Source organism: Macaca fascicularis, chromosome 14 (assembly GCF_037993035.2).
Source record: "Macaca fascicularis isolate 582-1 chromosome 14, T2T-MFA8v1.1".
In the NCBI taxonomy this organism is placed as follows: domain Eukaryota; kingdom Metazoa; phylum Chordata; class Mammalia; order Primates; family Cercopithecidae; genus Macaca; species Macaca fascicularis.
Genome location: NC_088388.1, coordinates 72815552 through 72840084, shown reverse-complemented (window position 1 = coordinate 72840084; position 24533 = coordinate 72815552). Strand labels below are relative to the sequence as shown.

Sequence of the window (24533 nt, the reverse complement as noted above, 5' to 3'; positions counted from 1 at the left end):
GCAGTAGTGCAATCTCGGCTCACTGCAACCTCTCCCAGGTTCAGGCAATTCTCCTGCCTCAGCCTCCCAAGTAGCTGGGATTACAGGCATACACTATCACACTTGGCTAATTTTTGTGTTTTTTTTTTTTTTTTTTTTTTTTTTTTTTGAGACGGAGTCTCGCTCTGTAGCCCAGGCTGGAGTGCAGTGGCCGGATCTCAGCTCACTGCAAGCTCCGCCTCCCGGGTTCACGCCATTCTCCGGCCTCAGCCTCCCAAGTAGCTGGGACTACAGGCGCTGCCACCTCGCCCGGCTATTTTTTGTATTTCTTAGTAGAGACGGGGTTTCACCGTGTTAGCCAAGATGGTCTCGATCTCCTGACCTCATGATCCGCCCATCTCGGCCTCCCAAAGTGCTGGGATTACAGGCTTGAGCCACCGCGCCCGGCCAATTTTTGTGTTTTTAGTAGAGACGGGGTTTTGCCATGTTGGCCAGGCTGGTCTTGAACTCCTGATCTCAAGCAATCCACCTACCTCAGCCTCCCAAAGTGCTGGGATTACAGGCGTGAGCCACCGCACCTGGCCAGGATACTTTCCATTTGGAGTCTCACCACAGCCCCTCTCCACCTGCCCCCGCCCCAGCTAGGGATCCAAGGAGTCCATAGGAAACCAGGGCTTTGGCTACACAGGGGTCTCCGCTTCTCTGTCCCTGTTCTTATCACCTGCCCTCAGAGGCAGGTGGGCAGGGCTACTACAATTTCAAGGAGTGGAGACTGTGAGGTCCCAGAATCCCAAGGCATCTTCTGTAGGGCTGGGCCCTTAGTAATATGTCACTCAGACCCAGTTCGTAGGTGTCTGAAGAAGCTGAGGCCTGACACAGGCGATGCAGGCAAGAACACCCAGAAAGTCCGCTACTGAACTGGGACCGGGACCCAATCCTCCTTCCCCTTCTGGACTCCCCAAGACCAATGCTGGGGTCCTTGGGGAAGCTTGTTTGGCAGCTGTGGAGCCAGGCCCTGAGAACACAACCACCCTCCCTCTTCCCTCAGCCTCAAGCAGCTGACGCCACTGCTCCTTCCCCTCATTAGCCCAGTGGTCAGAGCTGGAGGCTAGACCCTTCAGTGCTTGGGTTGAGGGCCAGGGCGTTAGACTGGTTCTTGGAGAAGGAACGAGGGTCCAGGATTCTTCAGCTTCCTTCTTAGTTTTTGACAAATTGATCTGAGGCCCCATAGTCCTCGGGAGGGACAGGGTTGAGTGCCATAAGGCGGCAGACCAGGTTAAGAGTTGACAGGCAGCCCAGGCAGGCTGCAGGGGGTGGCATGTACGGAGGACCTGGCCAGTGCTTTATGTACCTTCTCACACTAATCCTTTGAGGCAGGCTGTTAGCTCTGCTCTGGACGAGAGGAAGGAGAGGCAGTTTAGTAGGTGTGTGTCAAAGCTAAACAGGCCAGGTGGGCATGACCAAGTCAGCTGGTTCATTCAGCAGCCTTAATAGACATGAGGCTACCCACCTTTATTGTGGTTCTGGGTGTGGCCTTGGGACAATGAGCTGGGAACAGTGGTAGGAACCACTGGAAAACATACCAGTGGGTCTCATTCATTCTGATCAGAGGTAGATCAATTCTCTTTGGTCCCCAACCCTTTAATGCCTATTAAGTGGGCATATGATAAGCCGTGCTTTGCCTAATTCAAGGTAGCGCCGAAGATCACTGAGGTAATAGGAATCTCCTAAGGGACTTTCAGGCCTGAGACCCAGGCTTCCTTCAGAGCCTCATGATAAGGAGTAGGCTTTCCTGCTGCCCTACAGGGGACCTAGAGTTCAATAATTTCACAGCCCTGGCTCTACTTTCACAGCCCCTCTCAATTCAGGGCTTGCTCTCAGAACAGGGCAGCTCTCACCACCCCACTCCACCTGAGTCCTGCCCCTGAGTATTTCATGCCTCACCATCTGGTTTCCATGAAAGGCCTGCAAGGTAGGGGCTACAAGCTTTAAGAGAGATGAAGTGACTTGCCCAAAGGCACACAGCTGGCTAGTAACACACCTGGGATCCAGAACAGGTGTATCTGACTCCAAAGCCCACGTGCTTTTAACTACTGTGCTGAAATGCTTCCTGGAGCCTTGGTCCTGGAGTCTTCATCGCAAGGTCTTTGGGCAGCTGACTTTACGGTGAATGTTTTTTGTTTTTTTTTGTTTTTTTTGTTTTTTTTTTTGAGACGGAGTCTCGCTGTGTCACCCAGGCTGGAGTGCAGTGGCGCGATCTCGGCTCACTGCAAGCTCCGCCTCCCGGGTTTACGCCATTCTCCCGCCTCAGCCTCCGAGTAGCTGGGACTACAGGCGCCCGCCACCACGTCCGGCTAATTTTTTGTATTTTTAGTAGAGACGGGGTTTCACCATATTAGCCAGGATGGTCTCGATCTCCTGACCTCGTGATCCACCTGCCTCGGCCTCCCAAAGTGCTGGGATTACAGGCTTGAGCCACCGCGCCCGGCCTGTTTTTTGTTTTTTTGAGACAGAGTCTCGCTCTGTTGCCAGGCTGGAGTGCAGTGGCACGATCTCGGCTCACTGCAACCTCTGCCTCCTGGGTTCAGGTGATTCTCCTGCCTCAGCCTGCCAAGTAGCTGGGATTACAAGTGAATGCCACCATGCCCGGCTAAGTTTTGTATTTTTAGTAGAGAAGAGGTTTCACCATGTTGCCCAGGCTGGTCTCAAACCCCTGACCTTGTGATCCACCCGCCTCGGCCTCCCAAAGTGCTGGCATTACAGGCGTGAGCCACTGCGCCCAGCCCATGGTGATTTTTTTAATGACAAAAGTGCTACTGAACCCCCATTTAAGAAAAAGCCTTAAGCTGATGTGATTTGAATGGTGGAGTCCCAAGCAATCTGAACGTGGGGCCATTTCTGGCACCTCTGAAGGCATTCCATGGAATTGGCTACCTAATCCCCGAAGCCTGGATCTATCCTCACCCAAGCTCAGACTCTAGAAGGGAACCTCGCTGGCATGGAAGGGGAGCGTAGCACACTTGTTGACTTTGAGGAGGCAAGTGTGGTCTACGCAGGCCCGGTTGGACGTGGATGCTGGAACTCCAGGCCTTGGGGGCAGCAGTACTGTTACCCCTTCCTGAATCTAAGCAGTGAGTTCACCAAGCACTTTCACATCAATGATTTCAGTCCTCACAACGTGCCTGTGAAGGGGGTTATGAGCTCTGCTCTACTGACAAGACAGGTGTGGTAACTGGTTCCAGGAGAAAGTGGCAGGGCTGGGATCAGAACTTGGGTTTCCCAGATCACCCTGCCCAGGACCCTATCACAGACCAGGGGATTGAGGCCAGAGGGGTAGAACCAAAGCTGTTTCCAGTGCACACGTGTTCTTTATGCTGCTCTACGCAGGGTGAGTCTATGGGAAGTGACCTTCAAGGTTTTGGGGGGTTTCTGGTTTTGTTTTGTTTTGTTTGAGACAGAGTCTTGCTCTGTCACCCAGGCTGGAGTGCAGTGCCACAATCTTGGCTAACTGCAACCTCCACCTCCTGGATTCAAGTGGTTCCCCTGCCTCCCGAGTAACTGGGATTATAGGCACTCACCTCCACACCCAGCTAATTTTTGTATTTTTAGTAGAGACGGGTTTTTACCATGTTTGCCAGGCTAATCTCGAACTCCTGACCTCAGGTGATCCACCTGCCTCGGCCTCCCAAAGTCCTGGGATTACAAACATGAGCCACCACACCCGGCCTTTTTGGGTTTTTTTGAGATGGAGTTTCACTTTTGCCCAGGCTGGAGTGCAGTGGAGCGATCTCAGCTCACTGCAACTCTGCCTCCCCGGTTCAAGCAATTCTCCTGCCTCAACCTTTGGAGTAGCTGGGATTACAGGTGCCTGCCATCACACCTGGCTAATTTTTGTATTTAGTAGAGATGAGGTTTCACTATGTTGGCCATGCTGGTCTGGAACTCCTGACCTCAAGTGATCCGCCCACCTTGGCCTCCCAAAGTCTAGGCGTGAGCCACCGCACCCTGCCACCTTCAAGGTTCTGATGACAGCTTTGCCACTGAGGCCTGAGTGACCTGCAACAAATGTTTTCTTTTGTGCTTTAGTTTTCCTGTCTCTAACGTGACCATACCATGCTCCAGAGATTGTCTCTTCTGTCATGAAAAGCCAGAGCAGAGCTAGAGACCCTCAGAGGCCACACAGCCCTGCCCCACTCTATCAAAGTGGAAGCACAGAGGATCTGAACCCTTACCTGCCCTTTCCCACAAAGCCAGGACAGGGACCCAGGCACTCAGCTCCTTGGGCCTCTTTCTTCCCTGTGCCCCCCAAGAAAGGCTAATATGAAGCTCCTCTCCAACACACTCTCATGGGTGTAGCTGGAGGACAGGAAATAGATCTTTATTATGTTAGTTTAAGCCCTGCACCATCCCACTCTGGTATCATATCTGTGCAGCAGGCTCCCTGAGGCTATGCACACCTGTGCACACCCTGAGGCTGTGGCGGGTAGGGGTGGGGTGAGGCCCAGCTAGCCTCCTCTCACCCCTGCTCCAGCCCACCGCAGTCATGTCAGCAATGCCTGGCGCAGCATCTGCTTCTTCTGGGGTGTGAGGCGGGTGGGGAACTGGATGTCGAAGAAGATGAAGAGATCCCCCTTCTTAGTGGGGTCCTCCGGCAATGGCATCCCCTCACCTGGCACCTTCTTGAAGTATTTGGGGCTGAAATAGGATGAAAGAAAGGAGCTTAGACATCATCCCAGAGCAGCACCTCAGCAAGTCCCTGTCACATAACCCCTGTCACATAACCCCAGGAAGGGCACAGTCGCTCCAGCCTTCACCTGGAGTGGCTCTTAGCCAGAACTGGTTGGGAAAGGAGAGGAGATTGGCTTATTCCAAACCGCTTGCTCCCTGAAAACCTGTTTACACTGAGTCTCTGATGGAGGATTCCAGAAACTTTGTTTAAGATACGGGAAATGGGAAGTAAGGGTGAGCAAACCCTGAGGTGAGGGCGGGGCGCTGGGCTGCCAGGCAAACCTCTGCAGGGGCAGAGGGCCTTTCTTGGAAAAGGACTTAGGGGATGCAACTCAGAACTCTAATGAGAAGTTTAGGGGGATGGAGGCCACGGGGTTGCCCAACACTGGGGGCCTCTAGCCTCTGCAGTAGCTTCGTGTGGATTAGAAAAAGGTGCTCCTTTTGCCAGGTGATTGCAGCCCACAGTGTGGCCAGAGTGTGGGTTTGGTTTTGGTCCTCTCTATCCCCTCAGCAGGGAATCCTTGTGCTGGGGGCAGCCTGTACAACTCTACTGGGCAGACCTGTCTGACAATACCCCCTAAATCCCAGGCTAGCCCTTCTCTTGGCTACTGGGGCCCAAGGCAGATAGACTCACTGGATGATGTCATTGATGGGGATGTTGAGCAGACGGTCATCTAGAGTCTTCACCTCCACAGTGCAGCAGGTGAGAGCCTAGGGAGGGTCAGAGCCAAAGGTGGGGCTGAGGAGGGTCACCATGGCCCTCCTATTTAGAAGGCACCTTAGGAACCTGTCCAGTGCCAGACTGTGAGTTAGGCACAAGGGAGACGAGGCTGTTCAAGAACTAATAGGTGAATGACCCAGGCATTTTCTGCCCTGGCAGGAAAGATGGGTGGATCTGGCAGGTAAGATGGATGTTGTATAAATGTAATGATGGAGATAGAATAAAAGTGTTTGTGGGAGCCAAGGAGAGGCCCCTAAACCATTCAGGAGTAGGGCAGGAAGTGGTAGCAGTGGTGGTAGCTATTGATGAGGACCCTATAGGGTCAGGTGAATAGACAGCATTCCAAGGAGAGGGCCCAGCAGAAATGAGAACGGAGGCGTGAAAATGCGTTACGCAGGCAGGGTGCCATGCGGCGAAGGGGCTGGAGTGCAGGGGAAGGGGTAAGCAGGGAGCAGATCGCAGAGGGCCTCCAGTGGCCCTCTAAACAAAGATGTTTAGACAGTGAGGAGTATGGCAGGGTCCGATGAGTGTGTGGCAGGATCTCTAAGGAGAAGAGCCTGGAGGAGATGAGAAGTGGGGAGGAGGACCTGCTGTGCAGATCTGGTGCACAGATCCAGGCGGTGAGGATGAGCAGAGGGGACCAAGTGGATGGTGATTTGGAGGGTGGAATCCACAGGGCTTAGCGACTGATGGCAGGTGGTTGCGGGAGGGGAGGCCAAGTCTAGGCCAGGGCAGGTGGGGCTCATGCCGATCCCCTCCCCGCTGCTCCTGCGCTTTGCCCACTCACCTTGCCCAGAGGGATGGGGTTCACGAAGAAGAGGTTGTCATTCTCCCTGCGGAAGCGAGGGTGTAGCTTCTCCTTTACGATGAAAATGATGTCTGCTGGGATGATGTTGGGGCCCTGGGCAGGGGACGCCAAAGGGTGACAAGGACTAGTTGGCCGTGTGACTTTGGCCAAGTTCCTGCCTCTACTTGTCTCCATGTCTTCATCTGTACAATGGGGAGATGAGAGCAGGTTTTCTGGAAGGGCCTTTTCAGTTTGGCCCCCATAGCCCAGATAGATTAGAAGCCTGAGAAGCTTACCCAGATGAATCCCCCCAGAATTACTTCTGTACTGAGCATGCCCAAAATAGACCACTCAGCTGGAGGCTCGGAGAGGTTTCCTCAGACGGCAGGTAGAACACTGAGCTGGGCGTCAGGCAACCGACCATATGTCTCTGTCTTGCTAGTAACTCCAGGCATGACACCCCTGTCATTAAGTCACCACAAGTCTGCTGAGGTCTCTTCTGGGCATTGGGGACAGAGGAATCAGACTGGTCCCTCACCCCAAGGAGCTCCCAGTCTCGTGGCCGGGAGGGAGAGGAACTGACGGTGAATCCTCAGCAAGCTCGAGACATGATAAAGGGAGGCCCAGATCCTGGAGCTCAGAGAAGGCTGCCCAGAGCAGGAAACACGAGCTGGGTTTTGAAGCATGTTTCTTCAAAGTAGATGTTTTATTTATTGTTTGTTTGTTTGTTTGTTTTTTGTTTTTTTTTAGACAGGGTCTCTCTCTGTTGCCCAGGCTGAAGTGCAGTGGCATGATCATAGCTCACCACAGCCTTGACCTACCTCCTGGGCTCAAGAGATCCTCCGGCCTCAGTCTCCTGAGTATCTGGGACCACAGGCACACACTGCCATGCCCAGCTAACTTTTTTGTTTTTAGTAGAGACAAGGTCTCACTATGTTGCCCAGGCTGGTCTCAAACTTCTGAGCTCAAGTGATTCTCTTGCCTTGGCATCCCAAAGTGCTGGGGCTGTAGGTGTAAGCCACCAAGCCAGACCGGAGGTAGATGTTTCATAGGTGAGAAAGGGGGTAAAAAGTGCAGGCAAAGGAATGTATCTTTCCTGGCTCTGAATGCTCCATCATTCTGCCTCTTCTCAGGACTTAAGGACTCAGCATGCCTTGGACAATAATTTTATGTTTTTATTTAAATAGTATTTAATTTAAAAGTATTACTAATAGGCCAGGCATGGTGGCTCACATCTGTAATCCCAGGCACTGTGGGAGGTCGAGGCAGGCAGATCACCTGAGGTCAGGAGTTCGAGGTCAGTCTGGCCAACATGGAGAAATCCTATCTCTATAAAAATACAAAAATTAGCTAGGTGGCCAGGTGCAGTGGCTCACGCCTGTAATCCCAAGCACTTTGGGAGGCCAAGACAGGTGGATCACCTGAGGTCAGGAGTTCGAGACCAGCCTGGCCAACATGGTGAAACCCTGTCTCTACTAAAAATACAAAAATTAGCTGGGTGTGGTGGTGCATGCCTGTGATCCCAGCTACTGGGGAGGCTGAGGCAGCAGAATAACTTGAACCCAGGAGGCGGAGTTTGCAGTGAGCCAAGACTGCGCCACTGCCTTCCAGCCTGGGTAACAGAGTGAGACTCTGTCTCAATTAAAAAAAAAAAAAATTAGCTGTGCGTGGTGGCACGTGCCTGTAGTCACAGCTACTCAGGAGGCTGGGGCAGGAGAATCGCTTGAATCCAGGAGGTGGGGGTTGCAATGAGCTGAAATTGTGCCACCTCCCTCCAGCCTGGGCAACAAAGTGAGACTCTCGTCTCAAAATAAAATAAAATAAAATAAATAAATAAAATTATTATGATTAAATGATTTCTGAGTAGCTCCTGTAGTTGGGCTTTATTCCGAGAAGCACTGGAGAAAATCAGGAAAACACTGGAGTTCAGACTGGGATCTCCTTTCAGCTCTCATGTTCTTGCCTTAGGCAAGTCCCATTCTTCTCTGGGTCCCCGTTTCCCACTCTGTAAAATGGGGACAGTCCCTGGGCTGCCCATTCACAGAAGCATTATAAGGCTCTGTTCCTTGGAAGGAACATTAGGGATCCCGTCTCACCCACTCTGCAGACTGGGCTGTCTACAGACCAAGGCTCACAGGGTCAGGAAAAAGTATTGCCTCTTTTCCCTTCCCTTCCTCCTCAGTCTTCCCACCGCCTGAGTCCAGTGACTGACCTGAGTCAGCTTCTTCCACCCTTACCTGGTCCCCTTCCTTCTCAAAGGTGATGCGTGTGCCCTGCCTCCAACCAGGCTTCACATCAATGGTCAGGATCTTGTCCTTGATGGTGGAGGAGTACCCATCCTCATTCAGCACCTGCAGCAACATATCAGGTGTGGGGAGGTCTGCTTAGGACTTCCATGAGCACAGTCAATTGCTCAGATTTTCATGAACACTCAGGTGACCTTTGCACACATGAAAGATGCTCTATGGGATTTGTACTTGGGCTCAATCCTCTAGCAATGGGAAGAGCCTCCAGCAATGGGGAGAGCCTGCCCATCCTGTTGCCATGACAACCAAGAACCTATGATTCCAGGATGGCAGGGGATGCCATGAGACTGGGGCTAGGGGCTGAGATGCCAAGCAGTCACCATTAGTTGATCAAACACACAGCTCCAGGCCTGGCCACTAACAGATACATGGTGAAAATGTACTTCCTTCCTCTCTCCAAATCCCAGAGGCCTGGGCTTGAGCCTCCAGCAAGTCTCTTAATCCCAAAGAGAGAAATGAAAGTCAACATATCTAAGCCTCCCCCAGTGCATTCACCACTGTGTCATCCTTCCACTCCCCAATCGCATGTCCAGATGGGTGCCATCTGTGGAAAGCATGGCCGCATCAGCATCTCCTCTGCTGGGCAAAGGTAGAGGAGGCTTGCTCTTATGCTTGGCACAGGGCTGGGCCATGGCACAGGGCCAAGCCAAGGACTAGACAGGAGGCACTGAGGGTCTTCCTCAACCCGTCACCTTGGTGACTGTCTCCCAGCCCACCCTCCATGCCCACTGTTCTTTCTTATGCATGAGGCATGCACCCTGGTAAAATCCTGGGAATATGGTCTGGTAAAGCCCAGAGGAAAGAATTCAGAGGATTCAGAGCCTTTCCAGTTCCCACGGGGATGGGGCTGAATTGAAAGAGAGGAAGACTGCAGTTGGGAAGACTGCAGAGGACACTCCTGCACTAGGAAAGAACCGGGCTAATATCCTCAATTGTCCCTTCCGAATTTCAGATTCTAGAATTCTAACATCCTAGGTCTCTGAATCTAAGGTTCTTTTTTTATTTTTATTTTTTATTTATTTATTTTTTTTGAGACGGAGTCTCGCTCTGTCGCCCGGGCTGGAGTACAGTGGCCGGATCTCAGCTCACTGCAAGCTCCGCCTCCCGGGTTCACGCCATTCTCCTGCCTCAGCCTCCCGCGTAGCTGGGACTACAGGCGCCCGCCACCTCGCCCGGCTAATTTTTTGTATTTTTTAGTAGAGACGGGGTTTCACCGTGTTCGCCAGGATGGTCTCGATATCCTGACCTCGTGATCCGCCCGTCTCGGCCTCACAAAGTGCTGGGATTACAGGCTTGAGCCACCGCACCCGGCCTCTAAGGTTCTGTAATTCCATCAGAGACCATCCCTGAGTCCTCCCACCCGGGTAAGGGAGGAGGTGGCTGCTAGGCTGCAGGAGATAGGTGGTGGCTCCCGGGAGGAGCAAGCTGAGTACTCACCCTTCTGGAGATCTTAATTTTTTTGGTGCAGCCAAAGAATAAGTCCTCCAGGGACAGGTAGAGATCCCGTTCGATTGGGGGGTCCTGCTTCTTGACCCCTCGGCCCTGGAGCCCCCCAAAGTTCAAATCCACCTCACTTCCTTCTGCATCAAAAAACTCTGCGGGGGTTAGGGAGAGGAGTAAGAGAAATTGTATCCAGAGACCCAGACACGCGTGTACACACACACACACACACACACACACACACACTCCACCTCCCCATCCAGATACGCTCCCCAACCTCTTCAGTGCCCTGTGTAATACCCAGCATCCTATAACCACCTCTCGGACTGGCCAAGCCAAGGAGCTGCTTCAACCGCTGATGCAGTGAGTATCATCCCTTGCCACTTCCCACTGCTTCACCCCTGCTTGGGGTATCACCCCGCCGCCGCCCCCGCTGCTTCCCCGTCTCTCTTAATCACAACTTGGATACCGTAACTCTGGCTGTCTCAGGAAAGGGAGGCGCTCCCTCTGGTGGCCGCGCTCGGGAGTGCCAGAAGAGACTGCTGGTAGTCTTCGGCAGGAAGGTCAGAGCTGGCCAGTCCTCCCTACTCTTCCACAGACGCCACTCCCCTTCACTGTCCAGCCCAGCCCAAGACTACTAAAGACCCCAGACTCAAGTTGCTATAAAGCTGTCGACTGAGATGGGAGAGGGAAAAGTTTGGTCCCTAACAATTTGAGAGGCCACTAGCATCCCCCAAATTCTTCTTTCCTCACTTTCTTTTGCCCCTGCCCAGCTCTACACCCATAACCCCTCTTGCTGCCCACATCCTTCCTCCCAGTGCAAAGACAGCCCCATCCCGGCTCTGCCCCTGATGTGCTGTGTGATCCGTGGGCTTCAGTGTCTTGGTCTGTGGGATGGGGTAATAATGCCTGACTTGCCTTCCACCATTAAGATAAAGAGCTAAAACTTGCTGAGAGCTTACTATGCATCAGGTGCTATTTTTGCACCTTACATTATTATTTCATTGGTCCAGAGAGGCCAAACAAAATGCTTAAGGTCCCATAGCTAGTAAGCAGTAGTTGGGATCTGAACCACAGGACAATATGAATACGGAAATTGTGTCCTTAACCACTGTGCCACACTGCATTGCTAGATGTGAAAGCCCTTCATAAGCTGTAAACTTGAGGGGCACTATGGTTCAGAGTTCCCATATTCTGCTTCTCATGGTTGATGCCATGGAATGAACTTCACAGGCTAGAATGGTGAAATGACCTTAGGCAGGGATGAGGTGACTACACTGTGTCCCTGTAAGATGTGATGGGCAATCAAGGGGCCTGCAAATCATCTGGCCTCCTGTTGCACTGCTGAATTCACTTGTTCACCCAGACCTACAGTGTACCAGGCAGTAAACACCCCAATAGCCAGGCCACAGGAAGCCCAGCCCCTCAACCCTGCAGGGAGATGGGACTCAGGAACCCTTGGGGTGGAGCACTGTGGCAGTATAGCTTCTGGGTGCTGCCTAAGGAGGCCCAGACCCTGAGCCTGACCTTTCCCAATGAGCGATGCCCTGTAGACTCCCTTGGCTCCTTTGAACTGAGACAGGTAGGGAGACAAGGTCCACCGTATGGCATTTTTGGGCTGCAAAGCCCCTTTCCTTTTCTTTTCCTTTTTTTCTTTTTTTTGAGACGGAGTTTCACTCTGGTTGCCCAGGCTGGAGTGCAATGGCACAATCTTGGCTCACCGCAACCTCCACCTCCTTGGTGCAAGTGATTCTCCTACCTCAGCCTCCTGAGTAGCTGGAATTACAGGAATGCGCCACCGTGCCCGACTGTTTTTTTTGGTTTTTTGTTGTTGTTGTTGTTGTTGTTGTTTTAGTAGAGATGGATTTTCTCCATGGTGGTCAGGCTGGTCTCGAACTCCCGACCTCAGGTGATCTGCTGGCCTTGGCCTACCGAAGTGCTGGGATTACAGGCGTGAGCCACCGTGCCTGGCCAATTGCAAAGCCCCTTTTCATAAACATTATCTTATCTGATAATAGCCCTTGAGCCTTAATGATTATTTTGTCTATGTAATGGTTAGGAAGCTGGGGTTTCAGAGGGGTAAGGAAAATTTCCCAGGACCACACAGTTCACAAATGGCAGCACATGGATTGGAAACAGGCCTGCTACTCAAAGCCCCTTGCTATTTTCAGTCTCACGTGGAGCTTATAAACTAAGCTTCCTCTGGCAGACACATGAGGATGGCACACAATGGGAGCAGTCTCTGAGGCAGAGGGGCTATAACCCACGTATTGGCACAGAGAAGAGAAGGAGAGAACTTTTGAAGTTCAGAAAGGCTGAAGTATAGTCAGGGAGAAGGGGAAGGGGTGTAGGAGAAAACAGTCAGTGAAAATCTAGGCCTATGTGGGCATAACTGGAGCCAGGAAGTCAGGTGTGAAGGTCTTTTCACTGCCTTTGCAAGATGATTCTGAGCCTCAGAAATCAACTCTTGGTCAGTTCGTCTGAGACTTGGGATCATGCACCCATCCACCTACCCAGCCATCCATCCGCCTACCCAGCCATCCATCTGCCTACCCACCCACCCACCACGCGCCCATCTATTCATTCATACACCCACTCATCCATTCATCCATCTGTCCTTCCTTCCTTCATTTCATGCATCCACCCATCCACTCACTCTTGTCAGATGCTAGGCTGGGGTTTGGCTACTCTGAGATCAATCAGACCTGGAGCAGCTCCCAGTCTGGTAGGGAGACAAGCATGTTAGGGAAACTATAAATAGCACAAGAACTGTTTTAACTGCAAAAGAGACAAGAGGTATCTTCCCACAAATACAATATTAGCAAAAGACCAGAAAGAAACTAAATACCCATCAATAAGACAGTAATTAAAAATAATAAATTATACCTGGCACAGTGGCTCATGCCTGTAATCCCAGCACTTTGGGAGGATAAGGCAGGCAGATCACCTGAGGTCAGGAGTTCAAAACCAGCCTGGCCAGTCTTGAGTGGAAACCCCATCTCTACTAAAAATATAAAAATTAGCCAGGCATCTGGTGCCCGCATGTAATCCCAGCTACTCGGGTGGCTGAGGCAGGAGAATCGCTTGAACCCAGGAGGCAGAGGTTGCAGTGAGCCAAGATTGTGCCACTGCACTCCTGGGCAACAGAGTAAGACTCTAATAATAATAAATTATAAAACACCCATGGTAGCCATGCTGGCACTTGGCATCTGCTCTGACCTCCTTCTTGCATACCTTCCCTCCTAGAGAATCTGTAGAGCCAAAAGGAACAACCCCCAGACTCTCTAGCAGCTAATGTTCTGGCTTTTAATTCTGTTCATCAGGTAAACCCTGAGCTACTTGGGAGGCAGGAAGAAGACGGCAGGCATCTCTCCACGGCTCTGTCTGGAGCTGGTGAGCACTGTCGTGGAAATACTGGGTTTTTCTGCAGCAGCCTTTGTGTGTCCACCTACGAGTTTCATGCCTGTCAGAAGCAAGTGAGGCAGCAGTTGCAGCTACATTTATGGTGTGTTCTGGAATGCAACGGTGACATTTCCTGATTCCTTCTTTGTGACTGTGGCAGAGACAGCAGCTTTCCTTGTGGACCAGTTTAGAGGTGGTGTTCTTGGAAGATTTCCTACAGGGCCAGCTTAGAGCCTTCTCACCCAGGCCTTTCAATGATTGTGTATGTATGTATGGAGGTGGGCGGATCAGCTGAGGTCAGGAGTTTGAGACCAGCCTGGCAGATATGGTGAAACCACATGTCTACTTGTGGGGAAAAGAAAGAGAGATCAGCCCGTTACTGTGTCTATATAGAAAGAAGTAGACTTTTGTTCTGTATTTGAGATGCTGTTAATCTGTGACCCTACCCCCAACCTTGTCCTTGCAAGAGACATGTGCTGTGGTGACTCAAGGTTTAATGGATTTTGGGCTGTGCAGGATGTGTCTTTGTTAAACAAGTACCTGAAGGCAGCTTGCTGGTTAAAGGTCATCACCATTCTCTTAATCTCAAGTACCCAGGGACACATACATGGCCAAAGGTCGCAGTGACCTTTGCCTAGGAAAGCTAGGTATTGTCAAAAGTTTCTTCCCATGTGATAGTCTGAAATAGGGCCTCGTGGGAAGAGAAGGACCTGATTGTCCCCCAGCCCGACACCCGTGAAGGGTCTGTGCTGAGGAGGACTAGTACAAGAGGAAAGAAGGCCTTTTGGCGGATGTTGGCAGTTAAGATAGAGAAAAGCATCTGTCTCCTGCCCGTCCCTGGGCAATGGAACATCTCAGTGTGAGACCCGATTGTATGCTTTGTTTACTGAGAAAGGAGAAAATCGCTTTAGGGCAAAAGGTGGGACTTACTGAAACAATGCTGCTAAAAGGCTTATGGAAGATGTTTGCATATGCATATCAAGGCACAGCATTTTCCTTTGAACTTATTCATGTCACAGAGATCTTTATCCATATGTCTTACTGCTAATTTTCTCCCTACAATGATCCTATTGTCCTGCCACTCCCTTATCTTTAAGATGGTAAAGATAATTATCAATAAATACTAAGGGAACTCAGAGACCAGTGCCGGCGTGGGTCCTCTGTATGCTGAGCACCGGTCCCCTGGGCCCACTTTTTCTTTCTCTATACTTTGTCCCTGTGTCTCATTTCTTTTCTCAAGTCTCTCGTTCCACCTAACGAGAAATGCCCACAGGTCTGGAGGGGTGGGCCACCCCTTCATCTACTAAAAAATACAAAATTACTAGCTGAGTGTGGTGGTGAGTGCCTGTAATCCCAGCTACTCAGGAGGCTGAGGCAAGGAGAACTGCTTGAACCCGGGAGGCAGAGGTTGCAGTGAGCTGAAGTCATGCCACTGCACTCCAGCCTGGGTGACAGAACAGGACTCCATCTCAAAAAAAAAAGAAAGAAAGAAAGAAAATGGAGGGCTGGAATGTATTTCTTTTTCAATGAATTCTGTTTTACTTTTTCTTTTGCAATGTGTTATATATATTTATTAAAGTAAAAATAGGCCGGCCGCGGTAGCTCACGCTTGTAATCCTAGCACTTTGGGACGCCAAGGTGGGCAGATTGCCTGAGCTCAGGAGTTCGAAAGCAGCCTGGGCAACATGGTGAAACCCCATCTCTACTAAAAATTTAAAAAAATTAACCGGGCATGGCAGCGTGCGCCTGTAGTCCCAGCTACTCGGGAAGCTGAGGCAGGAGAATTATTTGAACTCAGGAGGCAGAGGTTGCAGCGAGCCAAGATCGCACCACTACACTCCAGCCTGGGCGACACAGCGAGTCTCCATCTCCAAATAAATAAATAAATAAATAAATAAATAAATAAATAAAATAAAATAATAAAGTAAAAATAAAAACAAAACTACTTAACGAAAAGCATCATTTATAGCTGTGTCGTTTCCCTGTAAGGCAAGGTGGGGAGGAAGACCTCTGAAGACCTCTTACCACTGAAGGGGTTGTTTCCACCAAAGAACTCGTGGAACACCTTTTCCGGTTTGCCGTGGAAGACGTAACCAGTTGTCCATGGGGTCTGAGATCCAAACTCCAAAGGAATCCCACCCTTCAGGCCCTCCTCTCCAAACTTGTCGTAGATGCCTCTCTTCACGGCTGTGGATGGGCATCACCTTGAGGAGGCGTCCAACTTTGGGGGCTGAGATAGGTGGAGGGGCTGGGAAGCAGGTGGATATAGAGAAAGGGAAGGGGCAGAAGCAGCTTGATCCCAAAGTGCCTGCTGTCTGGCAGTCTTTGGAATGAGACCCTAGGAGTCAGGGGTTCCATTTCATTCTGGGAGGACCTAGGTATGGCTTCTGTAGCCCAGAAGAGAGACGGGAAAGCCTTGGGTTTGCTGGGGGCGGGGTGAGAGATTGGGGGAATAACTGAGAGACTGAGGCTCAGGCCATGGCCCTGGGATTTGGCCTAACTCAGTCATCATGGCCACTGTCTTATCTGGGGTAAACAGAATTATAGAACATTGACATTTTAGAAGCTAAGAATTCTACAGCCTCCAAATTTTAAAACTTTGAAATCCTAGAGTCTAAGGACCCTGAAGTCCTGAAAACTCAGGGCTGTAGAAACCTTAGTGATCTTCTAGCTGTACTTCTGCAGGAACCAGGATTAGTCTCCAGGACAAGTCCCAGGGAAAGCCTGGCAGGATGGCCCTGGGTGTGGGGGCGGGGATCACACTTTCTTCACTCTGCTGATTTCCATCGGAGAGAGATTTCCTAATTACTCCTGGCCTTTCTGTGCCTGTTCCTACTCTTGCTGGCCCAGGGGAAATGGACACTCAGCCACTGGGAAGGACCTCTGGGAGGGACAGGTGGGTGCGCCCGCCCAGCTTCAGCCTTCTTCCCCGGTAGCTGCAAGCCCCTCAGTCTGTTCCTCCCGGGGAAGGTCCCGTCCTCGCAGGGGATAGGGATGCGTGGGGAATGTGCCCCTGCTCCCACACTGCCTGCCAGGGTGAGCGAGTCAATGTAATCCTGGGCTCCACACCCTATGTCCTCCCCCTCAGCTTGCTTCTACTGAGAAAGGCAGGTCGGTATTCTGTCTTCTCTGTGTGTCTAGATTCTAGGCAGGGAAGAGGGATGCTTCCTCGCTATTGGGCCCCCTCAGAAAACCCAACAGTCTGGAGACTTAAGGAATGATCCTAATCGAGGGGGCTGCTCAGCCCCACAGCTACTCACGGTCACTCAGCACGTCGAAGGCCTCTGCTATTTGCCTGAAAATCTCTGCTGAAGACGGCTCATTTGACTTCAACGGGTGGTGCTTAAGGGCGAGTCTGCGGTACCTGGAGGAGGGAGAGTTAATACAAGCCGTATCAGCTGGCCTGTTTCTGAGGGCAGACCAGAGTTCAGAGCTGGCACTCTGTCCACTCCTGGCTGGCTATAAATCCGGGGTAGTTTCACGGGCTGTGGTGGCTGCGGAGGTGCACTGCTCAGCTCTTGAAGAGTAGCTGGTGCGGGGAGCACAGCTGACTGACAGTTCCAGCAGCTGCCCCCCAGGGCATCTGAGCCGAAGCTACTGCCCCTGAGCTGCCCCCAGTGCTAACGTGTGGTGGAGATACCAAGGCTGGCCCATTCCTGCAAGACACAGGACTCCTCCAACGGGCACGCTTTGCGTGAGGGCTCCCCAGAGGCTGGCTGAGCTCTCCCTCCCCACTCCTCCCCTCCCTATCTCCACTCGCAAGCGTCAGGCTGCACTGTGTTCTGGGGACTCTCCCTGCGCGCTCCTGCTCCCTTCCCTTCATCCTTCACAGTCTCTCCAGGTACATTTCCTGCACATAATCCTGTTTGCTTCTTAGAGGACAGGAGCAGACACACAGGCGTCTTGGGAGGATGAGCTACAATCGGGTGTGCAGCGGACATGGATGAGGCGCTCAACGCGCGTCTGGTTCCTGTGCCGCCCACACCCACTCTGTGCTTATTTTTTTTCCCACTTCTTTTCTGCCCAGTCCTCTGCTATTTGCCTGAAAATCTCTGCTGAAGACGGCTCATTTGACTTCAACGGGTGGTTAAGGGGCGAGTCTGCGGTACCTGGAGGAGGGAGGGTTAATACAAGTCCTACCAGCTGGCCTGTTTCTGAGGGGCAGACATCGTAGCGTCTGAGAATATGTATCAGAAGTGACCCGGGGTGGGGGAAAGATGGCGCGGATTGGGTGGTTTGTGGAGGGTTTAATAAAGGGACCATTCGCCCAGGTGCAGGAGGAGCGGAGGGAGACTTGCCAGGGACAGCAGAGTGCAGTTTTCCCAGGCCAAGAACGCTGAGGGGTCTGTCGGAGTGTGTGGACAGGGCCCTCAGCGGAGCTGTGACTTTCTGTCAAGCGACACAGCTGACTGAAGAGACCCCATAGGAGGAGAACTGGGGAATAAAGCCGAAGCCCCGCCCTTCTCCCTCCCCATCTCCCGCCTAGTGCTCCCCTGGGCCGGCTCCATCTGGAAGGCTGAGGGCAAGGAAGCCTCCCGGAGCCGGAGCCGAGCAGGGCAGGAACGGTGGGGAGTGGGTCTGGAGGGTTGCACGGGAGGCGTCCAGCACAGACGCCTGTCACTCAGCCCAGGCATGATCCCCAACCTTACCTCCGCCTGCTTTTCCAGTGCCCACACTCGCTTCGCCGCCATCCCCAGAGTTCCGTGGTTTCTCTTCTCATCCCAGGGGCAGGCTTCGGTCTCTCACAGCTAAATCTCCATCCTGAACCAGACCACTTCCCTGAGCCAAAGACTACCTCCAACTGTCTACTTGCCATCTCCTCTCCAAGGTATCATAAATTCACCGAGTCCAGACATACACTTTTTTTTTTTTTTTTTTTTTTGAGACGGAGTTTCTCTCTTGTTGCCCAAGCTGGAGTGCAGTGGCACAATCCCTGCTCACTGCAACCTCCGCCTCCCGGGTTCAAGCTATTCTCCTGCCTCAACCTCCCAAGCAGCTGAGATTACAAGCACCCGCCACCACACCTGGCTAATTTTTTGTTTTTTTTTTTTGTTTTTTGTTTTTTTGAGACGGAGTCTCGCGCTGTCACCCAGGCTGGAGTGCAGTGGCCGGATCTCAGCTCACTGCAAGCTCCGCCTCCCGGGTTCACGCCATTCTCCTGCCTCAGCCTCCCGAGTAGCTGGGACTACAGGCGTCCGCCACCTCGCCCGGCTAGTTTTTTGTATTTTTTTTTTTTAGTAGAGACGGGGTTTCACCATGTTAACCAGGATGGTCTCGATCTCCTGACCTCGTGATCCGCCCGTCTCGGCCTCCCAAAGTGCTGGGATTACAGGCTTGAGCCACCGCGCCCGGCCAATTTTTTGTATTTTTATTAGAAACAGGGTTTCACCATGTTGGCCAGGCTGGTCTCGAACTCCTGACCTCAGGTGATCCTCCCACCACGGCCTCCCAAAGTGCTGGGATTATAGGCGTGAGCCACCTGACCCTGCCAACACATACATTTTCACTGCATAATTTTTCCCCAGGCACTGCAGCCAGAAATGTGAGCACTTTGACTCCAAGCTCTCCTTCATCTCCTCTCCTTATCCCATCAGTCACCAAGTCACATGGGGTTTTCCTTCTAACTAATGTTCTGGGCTGGGTACAGTGGCTCATGCCTGTAATCCCAACACTTTGGGAGGCCGAGGTGGGAGGATGACTCGAGCTCAGGAGTTCAACACCAGCCTGGGCAACATGGCAAAACTCTGACTCTACAAAAAAAAAAAAAAAAAAAAAATGCAAAAACTAGCCGGGCATGGTGGCATTCACCTGTAGTCCCAGCTACTTGGGAGGCTGATGTGGGAGAATTGCTTGAACCCAGGAAGTCAAGGCTGCCGTGAGCCAAGATTACACCACCGCACTTCAGCCTGTGACAGAGCAAGACTCTGTCTCAAAATAAATAATAAATGTTCTGTTCCTGTCTCTTTATCCCGACAAGTATTGCAGAACCATGTCTTCCTGCACCCAGTGGCCCCTCCTCCACTGCATTGTGTGCTGCCAATTGCGGTATCTCTCACTCTTGCTCTCACTCTCTCTGCTCGTTAATACTGATGCTTCTAAAATACTTTCTTTTTTTCTTTTTTCTTTTTTGAGATGGAGTCTCGCTCTGTCGCCCAGGCTGGAGTGCAGTGGCGTGATCTCGGCTCACTGCAAGCTCCTCCTGGGTTCACGTCATTCTCCTGCCTCAGCCTCCCAAGTAGCTGGGACTACCAGCATGAGCCACCACGTCTGGCTAATTTTTGTAGTTTTAGTAGAGGCAAGATTTCGCCCTGTTGGCTAGGCTGGTCTTGAATCCTGACCTCAGGTGATTCGCCCACCTCAGCCTCCCAAAGTGCTAAGATTACAGGCATGACCCACCATGCCGGCCTTCTGAAACATTTTCTGACCAGGTCCCTCTCCTGGCATAACCCTTCACTGGTTTCCCCATTGTCTCCAGCATAAAACTCAGATATCTCACTCTAAGATCCAAGCCCCTGCCTCTTCCTCTGGCCTCACTCACTGTTCTCCTTTGCTGCTCCCTTGACCTCTCCTGCATGACTCACCCCTCTACAGCCCCTCCCAGCTTCTCTGGGCAATTTTTAATTCATCCTTCAACTTTCGGCTCAGGTTACCAAATCCTCCAGGGCGCCTTCCCTGACAGCTAGCCTCCTTTCTAGGTTAGACTCCCCTTCCCAAGTCCCCAGCACCTTTGATCCTCGTCCTTAGCAGCACTGTGTTCCAGGTGTCGTCGACTCATCTAATAGGTTCTGGAGTTGCTGCATCCAGTTCTAGCCCCAGTGCTGGGCACTGAGCAGGAGTGAGTAAATAAATGATATACGCTCAGCATCCTACAGGGCAGCCCATCTCACTGTGGAATGGCTCTGACTTTTAGGCAATGCCTCCTCTTACTGCAACAGGAAGCTGGATCTGCTGTCCTGCAACTGTCCCTCCATCCATAAGGGATGTAGCTGTGCCCTGGGACCTTACAGAGAGAATATCTACTTTCAGAGACTTGAAGACATTGTCACAGCCTTCCAAACCAGCCTTTCTCAATTATAAAGGTCACAGTTGGTTATTTTTATTTATTTATTTATTTATTTATTTAGAGATACAGTCTTACTCTGTCACCTAGGCTGGAGTTCAGTGGCGCAATCTGGGCTCACTGCAATGTCCGCCTCCCAAGTTCAAGTAGCTGAAACTACAGGTGCCCACCACCACACCTGGCTCATTTTTGTATTTTTAGTAAAGACCGGTTTTTGCCGTGTTGGCCAGGCTGGTCTCAAATTCCTGGCTTCAAGTGATCCATCCATCTCAGCCTCCTGTAGTCCCAGCACTTTGGGAGGCCGAGGCGGGCAGATCACTTGAAATCAGGAGTTTGAAAACAGGCTGGCCAACATGGTGAAATCCCGTCTCTACTAAAAATACAAAAATTAGCCGGGTATGGTGGCGCACACCTATAGTCCCAGCTACTCAGGAGGCTGAGACAGAAGAATCACTTGAACCTAGAAGGCTGTGATTGCAGTGAGTCCAGATTGTGCCACTGCACTCCAGCCTGAGTGACGGAGAGACTCCATTTCAAAAAAAAAAAAAAGGTAACAAGGTTTGAGAAAGGTTTAGTTTTTCATATAAATTTGAGTGGTTTCAAAATTATCCCTGCAGTAACATCACTCTCATTCACCTGCTTTCCTGAGTGGCAGAGAAAGGGGTGAAATCACAACTTGAACGCTGCAGTTATGAATCCTGGACAATTATAAACCATCATGGTGCTTTTCTTCCTTATATAAGTTTAGCTCTTCTTTTTTTTTAATCAATATCTAGGTTGTCCCATGAGCAAGCATGTCATACATGTGACTTAGAGTTATTGCAGGAGAGAAGGGTTAAGGACTGCTTTTTGAAACATGCACAGTTCTTTTAATCACTCTATTTATTTTTATTTAGTTAGTTAGTCATTTTTGAAACAGAGTTTTGCTCTTGTTGCCCAGGCTGGAGTGTAATGGCTCAATCTCGGCTCACTGCAACCTCCACCTTCCAGGTTCAAGCAATTCTCCTGCCTCAGTCTCCTGAGTAGCTGGGATTACAGGCACCTGCCACCACACCCGGCTAATTTTTTTTTAGTAGAGATGGGGTTTTACCTTGTTGGCCAGGCTGGTCTCGAACTTCTGATCTCAGGAGATCCTCCTGCCTCGTCCTCCCAAAGTGCTTGGATTACAGGCATGAGCCACTCCGCCCGGCCTTATTTTTATTTATTTATTTATTCTGAGACGAAGTCTCGCTCTGTCACCCAGGCTGGAGTGCAATGGCATGATCTCGGCTCACTGCAACCTCTGCCTCCTGGGTTCAAGTAATTGTCCTATCTCAGCCTCCCGAGTAGCTGGGATTACAGGTGTGCGCCACCATACCTGGCTAATTTCTTGTAGTTTTAGTAGAGAAGCGGTTTCACCACGTTGGCCAGGCTGGCAAACTCCTGACCTCAAGTGATCCACCTGCCTCAGCCTCCCAAAGCGCTAGGATTACAGGTGTGAGCCACTGCATCCAGCCATTTTTATATTTTTGAGACAGGTCTTGCTCTGTTGCCCGGACTGGAGTGCAGTGGTGCAATCATAGCTCAATGCAGCCTCTACTTTCTGGGCTCAAGCGATCCTCCCACCTGAGCCTCCCGAGTAGCTGGGACACAGGTGTGTGCCACCATGCCCAGCTAATTTTTAAATGTTCTGTAAAGACAGGGTCTCCCGATGATGCCCAGGCTGCCCTCTCAAACTCCTGGGCTCAAGGGATCCTCCTGCTTTGGCCTCCTAAAGTGCTCAGATTATAGGCATGAGCCACCACGCCAGGCCTTAATCACTCTTTATGTGACATGGTTTCACATGCAAATGATTGCTGGACACATGCATTATCTTATCTAATCCTATTTCAGTCTCACAGCAACCTTTATTATGAGGATGATTTTTAGACATGGGAAAACTTCAGCTCAGAGAGGTTAAGTAATTTGCCCAGGTCACACAGCTAGCAGGTAAGTGAATCTGGATTCTGATCCAGCCCTTTCCAGTGCTTAAGTTGTGCTTCTCTTTCTGCACTCCCACTGCCCTTCCTCCTGATTACCTTTCCCTGGATGGGTCCTTCTGGTCAATGAGATGCTCCAAGGAGTGGGTGACATCATACACTGTCCTGAGTTGTTCTCAAATCTTTTCATGAGTTTGTGTCTTTTTTCTCCAACAACACTGCAGACTCTCCACTTACGCCACTGATCCCCAAAAGGACCTGGCCCAGGAGTAGGCCCATGACTGGCAACTCTGGGAGGCCTGATGTCTGAACACTGGCTCCACCATTTACTAGTGCATGGCCGTGGGATAATAATGGTACTTAATTCTCAGGACTGTTGTGAGGATTAAAGAGTGAGGGAAAGTTCTCAGAACTGCACCTACACACTCAAAACATGCACCTATTGTCACTGCCCAACTTAACTGAGTTATCCTGGACTCCTCTTTTCTTTACCCTCCAGTGATCCACTTAATTGCCAAGTCCATTCCCTCCCCTTTCTCTGGCCTCATCTTTTGCCTTGATTACCCCGAACAGCCTTCTAAGGGGTCTCTCTCCTTCCAAGATAACTTCCATAGCCCCCCGTACTTCCTCTTTTGTAACACTCATCACAGTTGTGGTGACTTATTCAACATCTATTCAGCAACAAAATCTAGCTGCATGAGGTAAGGAAGTGTCACTGTCAGATTCAGACATTTATTTCCAGCTGCCACCACTGCAGCAGGAGGTGAAGTACCCTCTCGACCCTGTGGTAGACGCTTAATAAATATTTGTTTAAAAAAAACATGTTTTTGGCCGGGTGCGGTGACTCACACCTATAATCCCAGCACTTGGGGAGGCCAAGGCGGGAGGATCACCAGAGGTCAGGAGTTTGAGACCAGCCTGACCAAAAAGGAGAAATCCCGTCTCTACTAAAAATACAAAATTAGCTGGGCGTAGTGGTGCGTGCCTGTAATCCCAGCTATTTGGGAGGCTGAGGCAGAAGAATCGCTTGAACCCAGGAGGCAGAGGTTGTGGTGAGCTGAGATCACACCACCGCATTCCAGCCTGGGCAACAAGACCAAAATTCCGTCTCAAAAAAAACAAAAACAAAAACAAAAACATGTTTTCAGAAAAATGTACTGACTCCTGTCGTAGGCTTTCTTAGGAATGAACCAGAGCATCCTTAAGACCTGATGGAAGTATTCAGGAATGCAGTTTAGTCAATGTTGAAAACCTCCATCATGGCCAGAATCGAATTTATAACATCTATCTGGCCCGGCCACTCCCTTGTTCATAAGCCTCTGGTTCTCCATAATATTCAAGATAAAGTTCAAATGGCTCCTTTGTCTCCATTTCATTGCTGGGAAAGGCAAGGCACCCAGGAGAGGAGACAGGGCATGGAGCATAAAGGGAGATGGGTTGGGAGCAGATTGAGGACCTAAAGAGTTCAAATTTCCAACCTGGGCCCTGACCCAGACCAAAGCCAGGATACAGGTATGCAAGAAGTGAAAGAAGGAACAAGGTTTACCTTGTCTGCTCTAAGCTGTGCAGGAAAGCTTGTTTTGGAAGAGAAGAGGGCAGGGCCTGCCCCAGCACACCCCTAAGGACTGGCTCCCACCCCAACTTACGCCTGCTTGATCTGGGCATCCTCTGAATTGCGAGTGATCTGGAGCACAGAGTAATAATCCTGGCCCATGGCTGGCTGGCTGGCAGTGAGGCCCTGGATAGTCCTCAGACTCTAGCAAGGCTGTTAGTTTGCTTCCTTGGTTGCTCCTGACAACCGCACAGGTGCACTCTGGGAGTTGTAGTCCCACTTCCCTAAACAAATCTCACCTCTGCAACAGAGAGGAGTCAGTGAAAGGACTAGGAGAGCTGGGGCTGATTCTGTGACCCTGTGAAAGGTCACTCAACTCAGAAATTGGAGACTTACAGGGCTCTGTTTTTGTTTTTAAAGAGAGCAGCAATTAGTTTTAATAAAAAGGTTTTAGAAGAAATGCATTTGGCTAATTTTTTAAAAACACATTTATTTTAGAACAGAGTTTTGGAAAAGTTGAGAAGACAGTACAGAGAGTTCCCATATACCTCACATCCACATTCCCCTATTTCATTATTATTTTAATGTTTTTGAGACAGG

At 50.9% G+C, this 24533-nt stretch overlaps 1 protein-coding gene across 22 annotated transcripts; it reads right to left on the bottom strand.

Moving 5' to 3' along the window:
- Positions 1–4336: 4336 nt before the first annotated feature.
- DNAJB13 (DnaJ heat shock protein family (Hsp40) member B13) lies at positions 4337–24139 on the bottom strand. 22 transcript variants are annotated; one of them, XR_012423501.1, is made up of 9 exons: positions 18013–18307; positions 16624–16727; positions 15389–15550; positions 9959–10116; positions 8453–8566; positions 6512–6862; positions 6216–6418; positions 5342–5418; positions 4337–4674 (listed from the first exon to the last, which is right to left on the bottom strand). XR_012423501.1 is itself a non-coding variant. In XM_005595900.3 (9 exons), exons 1-9 carry the CDS (start codon positions 24044–24046, stop codon positions 4521–4523), a joined length of 1014 nt encoding a protein of 337 aa, XP_005595957.2. In that variant the 5' UTR covers positions 24047–24139; the 3' UTR covers positions 4337–4520. The 22 variants fall into 22 exon arrangements, 17 of the variants coding, with proteins under 17 accessions (XP_005595957.2, XP_005595958.1, XP_045227258.1 ...); XR_012423500.1 differs by having other exon boundaries at positions 6512–6714; XR_012423502.1 differs by having other exon boundaries at positions 6512–6677.
- Between the last annotated feature and the right edge of the window lie 394 nt (positions 24140–24533).

What these genes read in the sequence shown, in the direction of transcription:
- DNAJB13 (XM_045371323.2), bottom strand. Translation starts at nt 18,179, where the DNA reads ATGGCAAGTAGACAGTTGGAGGTAGTCTTTGGCTCAGGGAAGTGGTCT. An exon ending in TGGAAACAACCCCTTCAGTG is followed by an intron (nt 10,117 to 15,388) that starts GTAAGAGGTCTT and finishes TAACCCCCGCAG; the next exon opens with AGTTTTTTGATGCAGAAGGA. An exon ending in ACCCCATCCCTCTGGGCAAG is followed by an intron (nt 5,419 to 6,215) that starts GTGAGTGGGCAA and finishes GACCCTCCCTAG; the next exon opens with GCTCTCACCTGCTGCACTGT.